Source organism: Candida parapsilosis, contig 005504, assembly GCF_000182765.1.
Source record: "Candida parapsilosis strain CDC317 annotated contig 005504".
In the NCBI taxonomy this organism is placed as follows: domain Eukaryota; kingdom Fungi; phylum Ascomycota; class Pichiomycetes; order Serinales; family Debaryomycetaceae; genus Lodderomyces; species Lodderomyces parapsilosis.
The window spans coordinates 12,378-27,137 of NW_023503277.1; the positions used below are offsets into that span (position 1 = coordinate 12,378).

General features: G+C 40.4%; 6 protein-coding genes across 6 annotated transcripts; 2 read left to right on the forward strand and 4 right to left on the reverse strand. All coding sequences in view use genetic code 12, as the record gives it.

Moving 5' to 3' along the window:
• Positions 1 to 59: 59 nt before the first annotated feature.
• POP2 (CCR4-NOT core DEDD family RNase subunit) lies at positions 60 to 1,061 on the reverse strand (the record flags this gene model as incomplete). Its single annotated transcript, XM_036811322.1, has 1 exon — positions 60 to 1,061. The coding sequence occupies one exon, from the start codon at positions 1,059 to 1,061 to the stop codon at positions 60 to 62; it is 1,002 nt and encodes a 333-aa protein (XP_036662777.1).
• A 148-nt stretch (positions 1,062 to 1,209) lies between these two features.
• CDC50 (aminophospholipid translocase regulatory protein) lies at positions 1,210 to 2,352 on the reverse strand (the record flags this gene model as incomplete). The annotated part of the gene is made up of 1 exon (XM_036812244.1): positions 1,210 to 2,352. One exon carries the CDS (start codon positions 2,350 to 2,352, stop codon positions 1,210 to 1,212), a length of 1,143 nt encoding a protein of 380 aa, XP_036662778.1.
• Positions 2,353 to 2,456: 104 nt separating this feature from the next.
• On the reverse strand, positions 2,457 to 4,358 carry SAC6 (fimbrin; the record flags this gene model as incomplete). The annotated part of the gene is made up of 1 exon (XM_036812355.1): positions 2,457 to 4,358. One exon carries the CDS (start codon positions 4,356 to 4,358, stop codon positions 2,457 to 2,459), a length of 1,902 nt encoding a protein of 633 aa, XP_036662779.1.
• Positions 4,359 to 4,917: 559 nt separating this feature from the next.
• CPAR2_600080 (uncharacterized protein) lies at positions 4,918 to 7,662 on the forward strand (the record flags this gene model as incomplete). The annotated part of the gene is made up of 1 exon (XM_036812466.1): positions 4,918 to 7,662. The coding sequence occupies one exon, from the start codon at positions 4,918 to 4,920 to the stop codon at positions 7,660 to 7,662; it is 2,745 nt and encodes a 914-aa protein (XP_036662780.1).
• A 3,032-nt stretch (positions 7,663 to 10,694) lies between these two features.
• On the forward strand, positions 10,695 to 12,722 carry OPT8 (Opt8p; the record flags this gene model as incomplete). Its single annotated transcript, XM_036812577.1, has 1 exon — positions 10,695 to 12,722. The coding sequence occupies one exon, from the start codon at positions 10,695 to 10,697 to the stop codon at positions 12,720 to 12,722; it is 2,028 nt and encodes a 675-aa protein (XP_036662781.1).
• A 58-nt stretch (positions 12,723 to 12,780) lies between these two features.
• PBP2 (Pbp2p) lies at positions 12,781 to 14,604 on the reverse strand (the record flags this gene model as incomplete). Its single annotated transcript, XM_036806879.1, has 1 exon — positions 12,781 to 14,604. The coding sequence occupies one exon, from the start codon at positions 14,602 to 14,604 to the stop codon at positions 12,781 to 12,783; it is 1,824 nt and encodes a 607-aa protein (XP_036662782.1).
• Positions 14,605 to 14,760: the final 156 nt, after the last annotated feature.

The following is a 14,760-nucleotide window of genomic DNA, read 5'->3' on the forward strand; positions in this document are numbered from 1 at the left end:
AGATAAAAAATGAGAGAGACAAATTTACTTGCACGTGACACAATGAATACGTTTTTAATCTATTCCTTCGCTAGTCCCCATATATACCCCTTGAACCTTGTTGGGTCTACCGATTGTCTCATCAACTCTTTAAAACACTCCATGGATAAGTATGCGTGTAAAGTCGATGTAGGATGTTGAGCCGCATTACCAAACAACTGACGAATGCTGGGTGAAATCGGCAACAAGTGCAACTCCTCAGCCAAGTACTCGATAGATGGCTTATTCATCTTTTCATCCGACCCCAAAACTTGGTTACCAATGTATTTCAAATCGAAAAAATTTGGAAAATATTTGTCACACCACCAATGAAACTCTTCCTCATCCACCGGAAGACTATCATTCATCAACATGCTGATAAGAAAGCCCAAATCATACCCAGCATGGTAGGAGACCCAATTTATTGACTTATCTAAAAGCAATCCACTATCAATCAACAACTCAGCAAACTCAAAATGCTTTATTCCACGAGACATGTGTGCTTGAAAGTTAACCGACGACTGTTGAGCCAACATGGCTAAATGCTCCTCACTGTACATCTCCCTGCTCAAATCGTATGCAAAATTAAACTGCCAAATCACTGGGTTCCCACCACCTTTACTAAAACAGATGCTAAATTGTATTAGATTTAACAAATCAGAGTTACATCTAATCGTTTGGAAATGGTAATCGGTGCTTGTTTTAAAGGATCCTATAGCCCTTGCAACTATACCGGGCGTCTCTTGGTGAATGGCGGCGTATATTATCGCACTTTTATCGTTGATAAACTTGCGCAAGTTATTAAACTCGTATTCGAGATTGTGTGACCAAACTTCTTTGATTATGGGAATCGGTTGTTGTTGATGTTGTTGCTGTTGCTGCTGTTGTTGCTGCTGCTGTTGTTGCTGCTGTTGCATCTGTTGAAGCTGCAATTGCTGTAACACTGGGTTAGCACTCAATCCAGTCCCATTCGTCAAATGCTGCTGCTGAGACAACGGAGTACCCTGTTCCTGTAGTAGCTGTTGCCGTTGTAGTAATTGCATCTGCGTAACCTGCGGTGATGAGTTGTATAGGTGTGGATTGACATTCATTTCTTGCCTTTACAGAAGTAAAAACCAACGTTCAATTTTCATGTTTTTTTTTTTTCTCCTTACTGCGTTTCTACAAACAAAACAAATAAACTACTCACTCCTACAATTGGTCTCGGTAGTTTTGTTGCAAGTAGTCATGACCCACTCGCCTTGGTTTGATCAAGAATTGCAACAAGAACCCGATACCTAGTACAAGAGATACCACAGCGACAATGATATATACCACACCCAAACTGACATTTCTGCCACCAAAAATTGAGTTAGTGGTGATGACAATACTCTTGCTACCGCCAAAAATCTCCACCGGGTAGTTCAAGTCAACCGTAATTTGATAAGTACCTGACGGCATGGTTGACGTAGTGTTCTTCCCATAAAGCTTATAAAAGTTGGGTAGTGCTGCCGTGCGCATCCAGTTTTGTAGATGCTCCATTTGCAGTAGATCCGGCATATTCTCTTCGGTGTAACCATCAGGATACTGCTTGTCCCAATTTGGTGGAGGCACAACATCTTCCGGTTTGTACTTTGTCTTTTTGAACTTGTGTTTGCGATCAGAGGACCATGAAATGTCTTGGTCGGTGAATGTGTATGTTTGGTTATTTTCTCCATTACGTGCATTCAATAAAACCGGCGATGAAATTGTATCGTTGAAATAGGAATTTGCAATCAATCCGCATGGATAAATGAGTTTCTGTTCTCCGTTGTATTGTCTATGTTTCAAAGGTTTGCAACTATCTGTAACATCATCACTTGATAAAGCCTTACCTGCTAATTGATCCAAGTCATAACTTTCCACATATTTTCTATGATTTTGGTAAAAATTGGTCAATTTGTAGTACAAGTAAAGCGGGGGCTTCAAGTCGGGGACATTAAACTGAATGACACATCGCGAACCATCCACTTTCCATTCAAACTCTGGCTTAGTACTCTGTTTAAAGTGGAAGCCAGTATACTTTCCAGGAATCGACGTAAAACTATCTGTTTGATCACCACAATGCGAATAGTCAATATTCACCTCTTGTACATTATAAGTAGTATATATGATGGCTATCCCCAAAGGAGCAAAAATCACAGCCAACAAAACAAGAAATGGTATCACTGATTTGGGAGTGAGCAATGGCTGCCACGCTTTCAATCTCTGCTGACGGAAAGCGGTATTTGGTGGTTTGCGTGACTTTTTGATCTGAGATTCCTCAATCGAGTCCTCTGATGAGTTAGAGGACCTCCGTTTTCTAAGGAAGTTCATCATTGGTTGGTTTGGTTGTTTGAAGTTGATTTACGCGATAAAAAAAAAAAACAAAAAAAAAAAAAATTAGGAGCTTATACAATCGCACATACAATTTCTTTACTTTACTTACTCTCCACAGCCATCAAACTTCCTACAAAGGATAAAATCAACCTGCTTCTAACCTCATTTATATCCTCAGGAACCAACCAAATTAAAGCACCCAATTTCCTAGCAATCGAAATTGCCAACTTGGCATTGGCATACCTTTCCTCTTCGGTTTTCCCTTCATACACCAAGTCGTAATCAACATAGCCCGGTGCCATACCGTTCAATACATCCAACAAGAATACCGCAGTTGACAAAGAGGCATCTTTAAAGGATCTAATTTGTGATGACTTGTTGCCTTTAGTGACCTGCAGGTTGGCCCATTTCAATATATCTGCATCAGACAATTGACCACCTTTGCCCAACTCTGCCAAGGTATTGACAATATTTCTTCTCATCAATTGCCAAACAAGACCCAAGTCCAACAATCTGTTTCCATCAACAATGTCAGATCCTTCTATACCAACAAGCGAAAACCCATTGGCTTTCCCTATTTCGACCGCATAGTTTGTATTTTCCAACGCCTTGAAACGAGAAACTTCTCCATTGGCAGGTTTTTTGTTTACGTGTTTGAATGAAACACTTCCCGGTAATACCTTGTCGAAAGCTTGCAACAAGATCAATCCATCTTTCAAATCCTCAAACAAAGATACAACTGGGGGATCTACATCCAAAGAGTTAAGCCACAATGTAAACACTCTGGCTTCACGTTCACCTTCAGCATCAAACTCTTCAATCTCGACTTTCTCGTGTTCCTCAATTGGTTGCAAACCAGGGTGTGTATTGAACAAGTTGGCCACGAATGCCAAGTTCAACTTTGGGTTTCCCGAACATAATGACTTTGGTGTCAAGTATTTACGACAATCAATCTTGTCCGCATTGTCCAAAACTTGTTCAGCACGGGTAAGTAGATCGTTAGTTTTCAAAGGTGACAAGTCACAAACATCGGGTTTCAATTGATTCAACAAGTAGGTGTATGCTTCACCATCACTAACGTCTTTACCAAAATTGGAAACTCGCTTGTTGGTTCCAGCATTCTTTAAATGATAATTGAACCAACGTAAAAGGATTTGCTCAGGTGGAAGTCTTAAAAATTGTTCCAAAGTTTCGTCATCCTCCAACAAACGATACAATTCGGGATGGTATTTGATATCAACTTTACTCAACAATCCTCTTCTAATAATTTGCCAAATTAACCCCAATATCAAATGCTCCTTACCATCAATTATATCCTCTGAATGAACATTCACCACAACACAACCAATTGCCTTAGCAGAGTTGATAACAATGTTTGCATTTTCCGACATTTGGAAATTGTTCAATTGCTTTTTCCCCTTGGGCAAGTTCAAAACTCTTGTGTCAATAGTGTCAGGCACAGAGTCGTTGATCAATTTACACAATACCAATCCATCTCTGCACTCATCAAAAACTTGAAACGTTTCTGTATCAAAAGGTAACCTATCTCCAACTTCAGAATCCCCAGACAATACCGAGTTGATGTGTCTGGTAAATTCAGTACGCTCCTCGTCATTGATTGTGTGGGTAGTTCCTGAAGTTTTTCCTTCGATGTAAGTCTTGTTTTTTGAATTGGCACTGGGGATGGGTGGAGCTGCCTTTTTGTTCAATTGCGGGGCCAGTGAAGTGGAGACTCCCTCTCCCTTCGATTCCTTCAACTTGGCAATCAATGCAACATAGTCATCCAATTCGACATGACCCGATGCATCAACATCAACGTGTTTCAATGTTTCTCTTGTTTCGTCATAGGAGTATTGTCCCTGTTTGCTGACACTGTTGATAACATCCTTCTTTTCAACCCAACCTTTGTCTTCCAAGTCAATTGCCCTGAAATCTTCAATTATATTGAAAAGATCAGACTGTTCCAATACAGGATACTTCTTTTGTAACTTCAATACGTTCATATTGGTGTTTTGCTTGATTGATAGCAAGCTTAGGTTCGGCAGTTTATTTTTTTTTTTTTCGAGGCAAAAATTGAAAATGAGTTGGAGGCGCTGGCCCAGAATTCAAGAAAAGGGGGAACGAACAGGTCTCGAAGGTCTCGAAGATGTGTGATGAATTGTGCCACGTGTGCTGCGTAGAGATGCAAGGGGAAGCCATGCCAAGAGAGTAGAATTGTGTACAGAAGGATTTGCTTCACCCCATAGTTATTCTCTCCAACAAATTGTGGCACAACAATGGTCCGTCCATGTTTTTTTGGTCACGCTTTAACAGTTCAAACGATCAGCACCGCCAAGATCGAATCTGCTAGCCCACCATAGCCCGCCACAGCCCGCCACGCTCCTCTAAACATATCATTTGAGTAGGTCATCAGCAATCAGTTGAAAAACAATCATCTCTCGTGTTACACTACAAACGATCTTCGTATATTATGCATACTTCACAATTTGGTAGCTCGAAATTTCTTGACATCAGTGGAGACACCACCACTAACTGCTTTATCCAATGAACGGATCAAGACGTATGGAGAAGCTTGCTCCATCTGTGAATGGGTCCATCACTCCCTCCACGTACACTGCTCACTCCTTAGACCAGCAGCAAATCTCCATTTACAACAATTTACAAAAGCCCCTGTTTGAAATCAAGCCAGTTCAATTACAATTTGACTTGCACCATGCATTGAACAAACTTCTCGTGGCTGATAGCCAGATGTTTCTATTCGTTGGAGAGATTATGTACAAGATAGACTTGGATAATCCGTCAAAGTTGATGAAATACAGTATACCTCAAAAAGGTGGGTCTTTTGCCACATGGGTGGATTCCACAGCACAGAATCTCATTATAAGGATCGACCAGCATTACTTCTACTTGTACAAATCCTACAAGTCTTTCAGGTCGCTACCAAAGTTCAAGGGGTTGGACATTGAGACGCTTGCTTTTACATCGTCAAATACGGTTGTAATGGCGACAAGTGCGGGACACGTATACCTAGCAGCTATAAAGCCACACGATGATACCAAAAAGAATGATATTCAGCATTTAAAACACGTACACACCATTGAATCACAAGTACGTGGTATTGCAATCACAGAAAATCAGTCATTGATCAACATTATTGCTAAAGATGCAATCTACACCTGGTCTTGTTTTGACACCTCATTTTCAGAATTGTCTAAAGTGTTTAAAACTCCACCGGTTGTGAAGAACATAGGCATTAGTGATAAGTGGTTGTTGTCAACTAGCAACAACAAGTATATATACATCGGTAATGAAGTCGCCACCAATGATGATGAGATACAGTTTACCACATTGAATGATGCAATAGATGACATAATTTTGACACCACATCATCTAATTGGATACCACGACAAGCAGGTCGTTATATACAACAAACTTAACCAGGAATCAAAGATATTGGACATGGAGGAACAAATACAGGGAATCGCAAGTGACGCCAGTTCGTATTGGATATACACAAAAAACTCCATTTACGAGATTATCATTTCTAATGAAAGCAGTTTAGTTTGGTACGATTACTACAAGATGAACAAATTTGAGGAGGCTCTTAATTGTCTTGAGGACAGTGAGGAAAATTTTTTCAAAAGAGATTTGGTATTGATCAAACAAGGGTATGACTATTTGCAAAGAGGAGGCTTTGGACTTGAACTGAAAAACAAGGAGCTAGTAAACTTGCAGAAGAAAGGTATCGGAATATTAGCGAGACTGACGGAACCATTTGAAAAAGTGTGCCTAATGTTGCACCTGTCGAATGCCGTCAGTTTGTTGATTGATTACTTGTTGGTTAAATTTGGCATAAACAGAAAGAATAAGGTTAGAGCGATTGTGCTATCTACTTGGATAATCGAGTTGATGATCAGAGCAAATGATGAGCGGTTTTACGAGTTTGTGAAAAAGAACCACAAACTGCTAGACCGATCCATTTACAATATATTGAGCGGAGAGAGAGCTCTTTTTTATGCCGAAACAATTGAGGATTATCATTTTGTTTTAAATCATCAGATGGCAGATAAGAACTGGCCACTTGCTGAAAAAGCCCTCATCAAACTTTACTCAAGGGATGTGGATGAAGTTTATGGAACCTCCACCACTTTCTTGTTAAACTATCCCAAGATCATCGAGACATGGCTCAAGTTTGATTTGAATTATGACAAACTACTCCCGGCTGTGTTATCATACTGCAAAAAACACCACAACCTCCCTTTGAACCGAAATGCTGCCATCAAACTCTTGATGAAGGTACACGACAAGGGCTACAAGAGTAAACAGTGGAACAACTACTATTTGTCCCTACTAATCACTCATCACGAGGACGCTAGCCACTTTATTATCAAATTCATCAACCATGAGACTGCATACGACCAAAATTTTATCCAAAGGTTGTGTTTGCTCCACCACAAAGTACATCCCGCGGTTTTAATCTACATTGATATGGGATTATTCGAACAAGCTTTGGAGGTCTCACTAAACAACAACGCTATCGAATTAGGAGAGCTCGTGCTAAGCAAATACGAAGAGATTACTGAGGATGGCGACAGAGTTGAGGACAATAACAAGTTGGAAAAGGAGAGCTACAACACAAGAAGACATTTGTGGTTAACATTTGCAAGACATCTTATTCATCGCACATGCGAGGGTAAGCAAGTGGGACTCGAGGAAATTGACAACTCCGCCAACAAGTTGAATGCTACATTGTCGTATATACAAAAGAATTCACCCCTTGGATTAAAAGACTTGCTTCCACTCTTTCCCGAAACGGTCATGATCAACAATTTCAAAGATGAAATTGTTGACTCACTTAATGAGTACAAGAGAAGCTTACAGGATATAAATATGAGGATACAAGAGAACCATTCCTTGCTTATCACTTTGAAACAAGAAGCTCAAGACGAGACACAAAAGAGGTCAGAGCATTACTCTGTGATCAAACCAGGATCCACTTGTTATCTATGCCACAACTTATTAGCAACAAAAAAGTTTATCTTTTTCGACAACTGCCAACATGGATTCCACAAAGAGTGTTTGGTACGATACAATCTCAAGTCAAAAGGAAACTATAATTTCAAAAAATTGTATCAAAGTTTCGTCAAAAACAAAGATAAAAACCAGCAAGAGATAAAGCGAGAGATCGACGACATGTTATGCAAAGAGTGTATTCTTTGCAATGATGCTAGTATAAACGACATTGATGTTGGCTACTTGGAAGAGAATGATAGAGATGTCGATGAGATCAAGGCTTGGGAGTTGTAGACGAACAGAATATAGTGGCACACCCAAAACCTGTACGAATTACATGCTCAGCCATCACACTGCGACGTCCCCATGATGATTATCGAAAACGAAGTCTCTTAATTTCCTTCGACGTTATGAAAACGGTTACCGAAGGTCTAGAAGTGTCCTAAATGCCCACTCTGAAACGCTTATCGATTCTTTGGAAGAGATATCAAACTACGTCAATGTGAATAGATACATACTAAATAAATAATAAAATAAATTGTTCTTATACTCTTCTCAAATTGAATACTCATCCCAATATTCGTCTTGGTTTCTATTGGCATTGCGACGTTCTCTTGAACTTTCAACTATGATCCTGATTATTTCTTCCATTGATAACTCTAACACAAGTTACACAAGTTACACAAGTTCAACAAAAGTAAGCCTTTGTACTTGCGAAGAGAGCTTCGTCTAATTGCCGACTGCTTTCATTAATGAGCCTATTTTGCTCCTCAGGTAATGCTTCGTGATCAATTCCAGATTCAAACTTAGCAGATTCATCACGATCTCTGAGCCCTCATCATCGGATTTCTCTTCCAAATCCAGTTCATCATCATCTCAACCATCTACATGGTTCCAGTCGATGGTTGCAAATTGATCCCAAAAGTTGTCAGGTTTTTTAGGACACCTCTTTCTAAATATCAAATTTCCATCAAGTGCGTTGATAGCATGATACTCGTCTTTATATGCATGCTTAACAGAAACCCTATTCAGCAATAAACGATTAACTGATGGTGGTAATTCAGACTTCTATGATGATATATCCCCCTCTGATATGTCTTTGTTTCCAGTGAGATCAAGGCTGTACTATACGTTGTGTGTAGTTCTTCCTGTATGCCCAATTGAAGCCATCGAGAGGTTCTTCAAGCAGTTTGCAGATAGATCAACGAGTTTAAGTTTGGTTCCATCTGCTGGGAAAGAAACTGAATTCCTTTCACTTATTCGATGAAAGATCCAACACCCCAAGTGAATTTTGTAAAAACTCAAACTCAACGTTGGCGATTTGATTATCAGCAAGATTCAAAACACGTAAATGCTCCAAATGACAAACTTGCTCGTAAAGATTAAATAACTCGTTTTTTAATAAGTCAACTTCCTCTACCAATTGCCGCAAATCAAAATCCAAACTTTTTAAATCGCAACTTGACGCAACAATCCTCTTCAAAACCGAGTTAGATGTAAATCGCAAAGCTGCAAGTTTGCTTGAGTCACAACTCACCATGGGCAAAACCCCCAAGTTACTATTAAGCTACTATCAAACCACATACTTCTTCTAGGGGTGCACTATCCCATATACAATTGGTGCAGAACACGGGGTATATTAGACCACGCAACTTCGGGTTTTGAAAATACTCTTTTAATTCTTACAAACCAATAGGCTCTCGACTCTGATATACCAGTTTTGAAGACCTTAACCTCGAATGGCTCTTCATACTTATTTCCTGGAAGATTTAGCTTTTCAATTTCATTATCTTAAATGTTGAGTTCCTTGAGAAGATGTGGAATCAAAGGATTGCGCATATGCTTCAAGTCTCCGTCACTTAAACTCAAGACTTTAAGGGTTCGAGGAAAAACAACATCGTCGAGAGATGGATCTGATTGGTCCTCAAGGCTTCAACTGCTCAAGCGAATGAGGGGATCGACAATGACTAATACGTTTTAAACGACAGGCCCCCAAATCGAGCTTCTTTGAATTTTCAAATCTAGAGAAATCTGCATCTGACGTATCTCGATCTATCAACTAATTTCGCAGCAAGTCCAATTCTTCCAACCCCAGGGGAGAACTTTCAAAGCGACCCTATCAAAATTCAGAGTTCATTAAGAGCCAAATTCAAAATTCTCCACGAGGATGGATATTTCAAGTGAAAAAAACACCCATAACCGCCCGTTTCTCGAATCTCCTATTTCTGCAATGGAAATAAACGAAGTCGGCGTGTCATATACCCTTCATACATGACCAAATTCAATCAGGTACGTCGTTCTCTGAAGAAACTCCCCATTAATTATACAAATTCATTGATGACCGCAACGTTCAGGTCTTCTCCCTACAACTCCACGCTTTTAGTTTCGGGACCGATGATGAGCCAAAGAACATTGCTCAAGGACCAAAGATGATCACACGCCAAAAACTCAAGCGATATATGCTCAAGCTCATGATACTCATCTACTTTTTTATCAAACCCGTTTTCCTAATTCTTTTGGTGTGTTGGCAATCGCGCAAAGTATGGCTCTTCAATAATTTGGGGAACTCAGCAAGTTTGAGAATTTTCGCCTACTCTGAATTAGCTGGCGCAAAGAAAAGTATTTCAAGTTAGGTGAAATTAGCAAACGATCCCTTTACATGACAGTTGTCCACTCATAGGTCCTTTACTTTCGAGCTCAATTCAAGCGCCTCTTTGGGTTTTAGAAACTCAAATCAACGGGACGTTACATTGTTGAACCCCTTGATTGTGAGCACTGATCACAAAAACGAAAACGTTGGTTATGATCGTCAAATGGGGGGTTGCCATAAGTTTTACATGGGAAAAAGCGGGTTCAGCTGCACTGTGTGCATGACCAGGAGCTACTGTTTGACTATCCCGACAACTAGTGATTGTGGATGTGGTCATAAACTGTGAAAAGGTATTGTTACAAGTCAAGCATGATAGTTGGACCCCTTAAGACAAATAATCAGTTGCACGTGACAAAAACGAAGGTAGTTTCGTAAAACAATTCCTAAAAAGGAAAGAATATGACATCGAAGTCGCCTTACCAAAAAACAGAAATCGGTATAAGGTATGTATTGCAACCAATGAGGAATCTCAATCAGATATCTCACGTTTGATTTCCAATGCTCTGACTCTTGTACTTCCCCCTATCAACAATGGTCTCGATTGATAAGCATTCGCGTTGAGATTTTCGCGGAGAAAGCAAAAAGATTTCCTCTCTTCTGTATTAGAGCGAGATTAGCCGTTTATCAACTTTATCACGACAACTGCACAATTCCAGTCCGGTAACTCTACTCTAACATGCCCACAGAACCCACCACCATGCACGAACTGCCTTCGCGGGCTGGATACTTGGCCAAACTAGGACTACCACAAGTCACACTTAGGGCAACCATAGTTGGATTACTAATTGGATCGGTTATTCTCATCTCGAATTTTCAATTTGGTTTACAAACAGGTTGGGTATCAATGATGTCGTTGCCAGCAGCATTACTAGGATTTGCTGTGTTTAAGCTTACACCAATGTCCCAAAGCTTTACTGATGTGGAGAATGTATATATACAAAGTATCGCAGTGGCAGTAGGCACTGGGCCACTATGTTATGGGTTTGTTGGGATCATACCTGCCATTGAAAAGTTTATGACCAGTGACGAATCAGGTTTAGGAAGGCGAATTACATTTTCCACAAAGGAGCTTATAATATGGTCAATGGGATTAGGACTTTTTGGGGTATTCTTTGCAATTCCATTGCGTAAACAAGTCATTGTCAAGGAGAAATTGCCATTTCCTTCAGGGAGCGCAACAGCAACTCTTATCTCGGTCTTGCATGGAACTGAAATTTATGAAAGTGATAGCGAAGAAGAGGAAGACCATACCAAGAGCCAAAATGAGTCACCATTGCAACAACAAACCTCTGCAACCCAGCTCATTGAATCTACAGATTACAACTCCAACATGAAGTCTTTGACATACACTTTTCTAGTGTCATCTTTTTACACAATACTATCGTTCTTTTTCCCCATCTTGAAAAAAGTTCCAATTTTTGGCACGTCGGCGTCAAAACAATACTTGTGGGACTTCCAGCCTTCACCAGCATATATTGGCCAAGGAATCATTATGGGTCTACCAACCGTGTCATACATGTTGTTTGGTGCTATACTAGGTTGGGGTATCTTAGCTCCATTGTCAAAATACATGAAGTGGGCACCAGGTCCTATCGATGATTGGGTATCGGGTGGACAGGGGTGGATCCTCTGGGTTAGTTTGAGTATCATGGTTGCTGACTCTTTGGTGTCTTTTATTGTATTGAGCGTAAAATCTGTGCAAGATTTTATAATAGACTATAGGAGCCGACAAGAGTCGTACACACAAACATTGGAATTACAGCAATCGCTCTTGGAGGAGCTGGATGAAGGGGTAGGAGGGGGCACCAGTGAACTTACTCCTCATTGTGGACCACTTGAAATACCAAAACAGTTTCTTGTATCAAACAAAGTTGCCTTGATTGGTACTTTATTATCAACAATCTTATGCGTTGTGACCATGCGCATAATATTTGGCAAGCTCATTCCTATTTACGCTTCCATTACTGCAATTATCCTTGCCATGCTATTTAGTGTCCTTGCCACAAGAACATTAGGTGTGTCCGATATCAACCCCGTGAGTGGCATTGGCAAATTGTCACAACTCATATTCGCATTCATTATTCCATCGAACCATCCAGCAAAGATATTGATCAACTTGATTTCAGGTGGTGTGGCGGAGGCGGGTGCGCAACAAGCGGGGGATCTCATGCAAGACCTCAAAACTGGACATTTGATTGGTGCTTCGCCAAAAGCTCAATTCATTGCTCAAATCATAGGTACTATATTTTCCGTGTTTCTAAGCTCCATAATGTACCAGATATACATGGCAGTGTACACAATTCCCAATGAAACTTTTCGAATCCCAACAGCTGTTATTTGGATCGATTGTTCTCGTCTAGTTACTGGTGAAGGGCTCCCACCTAAAGCAATGGAGTTTGCCATCATTTTTGGCGTTATATTTGCTTTGATTTCACTCTTGAAAAATACAATGCCACCAACTTCAAAGTATTACCCATATTTGGTATACCTCCCAAATGGAGTTGCGGTTGGCGTCGGCATCTACAACACACCCAATTTCACCCTTGCTAGATTCATTGGAGGTTTGATTGCATACAATTGGCACAATATCAGTAATAGAGGCAAAACGAGTATGATTATTTTCAGTAGTGGGTTGGTACTTGGAGAGGGTTTATTCAGCGGATTCACCATGCTTTTAACAAGTTTAGGGGTTAAACATTTTTAGAGTTTATAGATAAAGAATTCATGACTTATACTTTTACAAACTGTATTATCTATACACTTCATCTTGAATTCCTCTGTCTATCAGTATTTATTCTTTGATTGATCAAATAAATTGCCTTTTGAAAAGATTCCAAAGATCCAGTCAAGGTTAGCCTTCTGATATTGGTCAAACCTCTACCGCCTCCTAACATAATCGATTGCCCTCTATCAGGTTCAATTCTGACGTATGTGCACCCACTGTTTTCTCTAATATGTTTAATATTATTTCCACCTTTACCAATAACTGACCCAATCAGCGAGTTGGCTACGAAAATATCCTGGTTGTATTTGTCACCGGAAAAGACAGGTTCCTTTATAATCACTTCTCCAATCATTGTGTTATTGTACTCATCAGTATATTGAGTTTGTGGAGGGACGCCCTGTGAGACGGGTGGTGGTGGGGCCATCTGTTGTGGCATTCCGTACTGTTGCTGAGGTGCAACGGAGGGTTGAAACATCGATGAAAAGTTGTATGGCTGATGTGGTTGAGGCTGATGGGGACCATCCTGCCCAAATGGCTTTTGGTATCCAATTGGGCTACCAAATTGGTTTCCAGGTACACTAGTTTGAGGGAAATCAGAAAAGCCTTGCTGATACTGATGATGAGAAAGATGATGCAGCTGATTCTGTTGCTGATGCTGGTGCTGGTGCTGGTGTTGATGCGATTGCCCCCCATGCTGGCCCTCATCATGTTTATGGTTCGCAGGATTGTACAAAATAACCTTACCTCTCTTCAATACATCTTTGTGTTCAATTACAACTTCACCAATGAAGTAGACAGCAATATGAATGGCATCAGCCACACCCAATACACTAAGAACACGGTCTGTGGAGTGTGGTAATGGCAGCTCGGCAGCTTTCAATTTTGCAGCGGAATTTTCTTCAATTTCCCTAAACTTTAATCCTTGCTTGCCAATTATGTGACCAATAATTACATTTGGAATCAATAATTTTAAATTGTATTGCTGACTGTTTAGATTAGCAGGTTCATCTTCCGGTTCTCCCAATATTGTTCTAACAATGAGTCCAAACGCTTTCGCAACATTTTCTGCTGTTCCCTTGACGGTTATAATTCTTTCTGGCACGTCTTTTAAATTTTCACTAATCTGTATTTTTACTTGGGCCTTTTCCCTCAAGTGGTTGATTTTAGCTCCTCCCTTGCCAACAACTGTGCTGGCTTCTTTTACCGGGCAGTACATTCTAAACGATACGTACGATGGATCCAGTTCAAAATCTTGGAGACTTGACGTGGGGTTGGAGGTTGCCTCGATCGATTCTTCGTGATGCTGTTGTGGGTGCTGATCTAGCGCCAGTGCCAGTGCTAATGCCGGTCCGGGCGCAGGAGCTGTTGCAGGAGTTGTTGCTGGCTGACCCAACTTGGACAAAAGTGCCGCTTCCTCTAAAAACTTTTCGACCTCCTCTTGCAGTACTTTTTTTGGAACAAACTTTTCTTCGTTGTCCTTAGAAAATTCCTCATTGACATCCGGTTTTGATTCTCCAGCTTCCCCTTTTTCGTCATCATATTGCCCGCCATTGTCCTTGTCGTTTTCATTTGAGCTTGACTCTTTGTTTTGCTCGACCTTGTTCGCATCTTCATCTTGCGCATCACCTTGCTCGTCGCTTTCCAAACCATCATATTTTTCTTCATCAATATCGAACAGCACCTCTTTGACTTCTTTCGTTTCATTGCTCATCTCGCCCTTCTCCGATTGTTCGTTGTCAAGGGCGATCCTTTTGTTATGTGAACTTGCATTATTCTCGAGCTCTTCAGCTTCGTTACTCAAATCCTCATTTTTACGTTTCAATGTGTTATGCCCAGGCTCGGGAGTTGTAGATTCAGACATATTGCTACACAGTTACACTATAGCAAAATACGCTAACAAGAGCAATGTAGTCGTTAATTGGCCCCAATGGATTGAAAACTGACCTGCAGATGACGACTGGTGTTATTTTTTTTTTTCTGTCGTTTTTTTCTTCTTCTGTTGATTACTTTTGAGCAC